Source organism: Mus caroli, chromosome 11 (genome assembly GCF_900094665.2).
Source record: "Mus caroli chromosome 11, CAROLI_EIJ_v1.1, whole genome shotgun sequence".
In the NCBI taxonomy this organism is placed as follows: domain Eukaryota; kingdom Metazoa; phylum Chordata; class Mammalia; order Rodentia; family Muridae; genus Mus; species Mus caroli.
Window position 1 is genome coordinate 6,306,941 of NC_034580.1, and position 4,007 is coordinate 6,310,947.

The 4,007-nt window shown below is 37.0% G+C and overlaps 1 protein-coding gene across 1 annotated transcript in view; it reads left to right on the top strand.

Moving 5' to 3' along the window:
• Positions 1-4,007, top strand: part of Abca13 (ATP binding cassette subfamily A member 13) — a 471,059-nt gene that overhangs the window by 421,760 nt on the left and 45,292 nt on the right. The window contains exon 59 of the mRNA XM_021177120.1: positions 3,179-3,271. Coding sequence (XP_021032779.1) covers positions 3,179-3,271 — 93 coding nt within the window. The remainder of the gene's footprint in view (positions 1-3,178; positions 3,272-4,007) is intronic.

Genomic DNA, 4,007 nt, shown 5'->3' on the forward strand with positions numbered 1-4,007 from the left:
TCCTCTCCTCTCCTCTCCTCTCCTCTCCTCTCTTCTCTTCTCTTCTCTTCTTTTCTTTTCTTTTCTATTCTTTTTTTTTTCTTTTTCTTTTTTGAGACAGGGTTTCTCTGTATAACCCCGGCTGTCCTGGAACTCACTTTGTAGACCAGGCTGTCCTGGAACTCAGAAATCCACCTGCCTCTGCCTCCCAAGTGCTGGGATTAAAGGCGTGCGACACCACGTCCTGCCAATTCTGTGATTTTTATGCAATGTTTTCCTCTATATATTCCTTAACACACAGCATCTTGGGAAAACATGGGCCAGAAAATGGAGAGTAAGAAGGACATTTAGCTTTCTCCTCATACACCCAATGCTGACACCAAAGTTCCAGTATGATGCTTTAAATCCCAGTCTCAGCTCACCACATATCTGTACCAGGCAGGATGACCATCTAGGCAGGAAAGTTCATGCTTACTTTGTTGTTAAGTAAATGGCCCATGGTTGGTTTTACTGTTACCATTTTCAGGCTATCTATTGTCTTCTTTCTATTAAAAAAAAATTCTTTGCCCTGAGCTTCAGGCTCAGGTTTAGTTGGACCAATATGCTATGTAGTTCATGTGTTCAACATGTGATACAGTCCACTTAGACCTGCTAAGGCATTCACTTCAAGGTTGGAACTCATGCTAACAATGACGTGGACATCTGTTTGTCCAGAGTACGTTTAAGAAAGTAATACAAGAATGACTTGGTATTCTTCCCACAACATGATCAGAAACCTGTTAAACAAATGTTAAAGTCAAACTTGGATTAATTTTTAAGCTTTGCTTACAGTGGTAGACTTTTATAAATGACTGTTGAGTAGTGCAGCTTTAAAAGCCAGAGAAACACGTGAAAGTGTGAGATGCTTAAGCAGGACTCTCTAGAGAAGCCTGTGAGGTCTTCAGTGTGAACAGCTTTTTCTGTGTACCTCCCTGTGTTCTTAATAAACTTTCTATTTCACTTCACCCTGATTCACCTGAAATTCCTTCCTGTGGAGTAGTCAAGGAAAGAGCAGACCCGAGTTGAGGTCTCTATAGGGCAGGGATGTCCTCAGGCTCCCAGCAGCTGTCCTCACTAGAGGTATCATAAATAAGTGGTTATGTAACTCACAGTTCTCATTTCCCAGTTCCTAGAATATGAATCATTGCCAAATATAATTTTCAAGATGTATGGCATTTTTATTCCACTGTCTACATATGAGATGACCCATTTTGAATTTTTGAAGGAAATATCTGTAATCAACTACACACTTTATTGATTTGACAACTCATTTTTTTTTTCATTTGAAATGGACTAAAAGGGAAAGGACACCTGTTTTACAATACAGAACTTGGCATTGAATAGCTCATGGTCTGTTGATTTATTTTTTGTTTACTAACTATTTAGTGTACTAAATTAGATTTTAACTTTCTTAATTCTTTGAGAATTCCAGATGATGGGTATTATTATCCCAGATACCCCTTCACCTTCCTTACCTGTCCAACATTGTGTCATCAATTCTGTTTAATCCAAAAAGTCTGGTTTATTCTGTTTATATTGTTTGCGGGAGTCTGGCTACCCACTGGAGCATAGTTGACTTACTCAGGTTACATCATTGAAGGATACCTATTGACTAGGAGTAGGACTTAATGACCACTTTATCCCCTCCTTGCTGGGATTTTGTCTGGCTTAGGCTTTTGCAGGTTTTCTGCATGCTGCTGTAATCACTGTGAGTTGATATGTGCATCTGCCCTTTTTTGTCTAGAAGATGCTGTTTCTGTCAAGACACCAACAACCTCTGGCTTTGACCTCATCCCTACAATGATTCCCAAACCTTGGGCAAGTGGGTGTGATGTAGACATCGCATTCAAGAATGAATATTCTCCAGTGTCTTTTAAATGCTAGTTCATTGGGATCTGACACTCTTGTTAGAAGACTGGGATTTTGAATTGCCAAGTACATACACCTTCTGTCTCCTCCAGAATTTCTTCTACATTGTTATGTTTAGAAAGTGCATCCCCATACATTAATCACTTCCAAATTTCTACTACCTATCATATGCTTGAGCCTTTTTTGTTCTAATGCCATTTCACTGGTATGAATTTAGTGTGCTCCATCTTTGTAACAGACTATTACAGCACAATCTTCCCTCATAACTTTTTTCAGTTTCCTTTCTCTAAGTAATTCCAAGTTAAGTTTTCACTTTCATGGGGGTGATTACATCTTGATTTGTATCAAATTACATCTGCATATTATAATTTATAACTCATAGTTATAATAGTTATGAATTATAAATCTTTATAATGCTACACTAATATTAAAATAATTTTATAATTTTAATAAATTATAGTTACAAAGTAAAAGTTTATTTCTAGTATTTTATATCATATTTTACATGCTATTAAAATATAAAACTTTTTTAAAATTATAGGTCCTACTTCAATGAAATATATTCTTTCAAATTTTTATACATTATTTTAGTAAAATAGAACAGCTTCACTATCCACCTTCCCTCTCCTCCCTCTGGCCATTCCCACATAGCCGTCCTTCAGACCCTCTCATGTGACCGTGTGACTCTCAAATTGATAGCTTCTTTTTCTTTGATTATTACTGACACACATATTATGTATATGTCTGCACAAATATGTACATAGAACTGACAATTCCATTTTGTTGTTTATCTGCATATGGTTCCCAAGTTGACCCCTTTGTGTTTGATAACAAATAAGGGGACCCATATTTTATTCATTTTCAGATTATGTTTCCCATTTTTGAAATATTCATTCTTTCCCTTGTTATTGATTCCATTAACTCAAGATTTCATGTGTGCTTGTCAATGAAATTACATAATTCTCTTTTTAAAGAAACCACATGCTTGTTAACATCTCTTACACATGTATTTCATAGTTTGGAGGATTGTAAATAGTTCTCTCCTGCATTTTTTATTACTGATTATTCTTCCAGGCACATAGACATGCTAATAATTCCCTGATATAATTGGCCACTTAAATAAAACCTTAGCAATTTTAAAAACACATTATTTCATTTTCATGAGTGTTATATAGTAAAAGTTCCATAATTTGGGCCAATGCTAGTTTCGTGTCTTCTTTTATGTTTGAAACTTGAAAAAGGTTCACACCTTTAGGACAGAGCTCATTTCTACTTGTTTATTTCCTCACAGCATGGAAGAGTGCGAGGCTCTGTGTACTCGGCTGGCCATAATGGTGGATGGCAGCTTTAGGTGTCTTGGGTCCCCCCAGCACATCAAGAACAGGTATTGAGTCTCGTTGTCTGTTTCAGTTTTTCTTGTCAATCCAGCAGCGTGATGCCCTGTTGTAACAAGGGGTCTTTCCAAACTGTTTGGTCCAATTAATTTCTCCTGGCACTCAGTAGTGAATGAAGGTCCTGGGAAGCTGAGGGCCAGTTAAAATAACTATAATTATCAAGTCAAAGACACAGAAATTCCCAGGCAGTTTCCTTAAAACTTTTTGCTTCCTTTTTCCCAGAAGGCACTGAGCCCTCATTGTTTTGAAGAAAATTGTGAAGAGAAGATGATTGAAAGGTCCAGATTAAGCCTAGAGAAAAAATGACCTCCTTGCTCACAGAGTGCTTCATCAAAAGCTGGAATTGCTATGCACCTTGCCCACAGCCAGTGTCAGAATGCCTGCTTTCCATAAACTGTATGCTTAGAAAGGTGTCTGACCACAGAGGAGGGCAAGAGGGACATCGTGGTTCCTCCTTTTCATGGCTGATGAATAACTAAAAGCTTTTTCTGTGTTTATGAATCTGTTAGATCTCTCCCCTATTAACCATCTCTTCATTTTTTCCTTTCATTTACTCCATGAAAACGTAATTATTTTCTTATGGGTTTCTGTGAACACTTATTACAACTCTTGTCTTTTAGAATGCCTTAAATAATTTTCTCTTTCTCTTTCTCTTTCTCTTTCTCTTTCTCTTTCTCTTTCTCTTTCTCTTTCTCTTTCTCTTTCTCTTTCTCTTTCTCTTTCTCT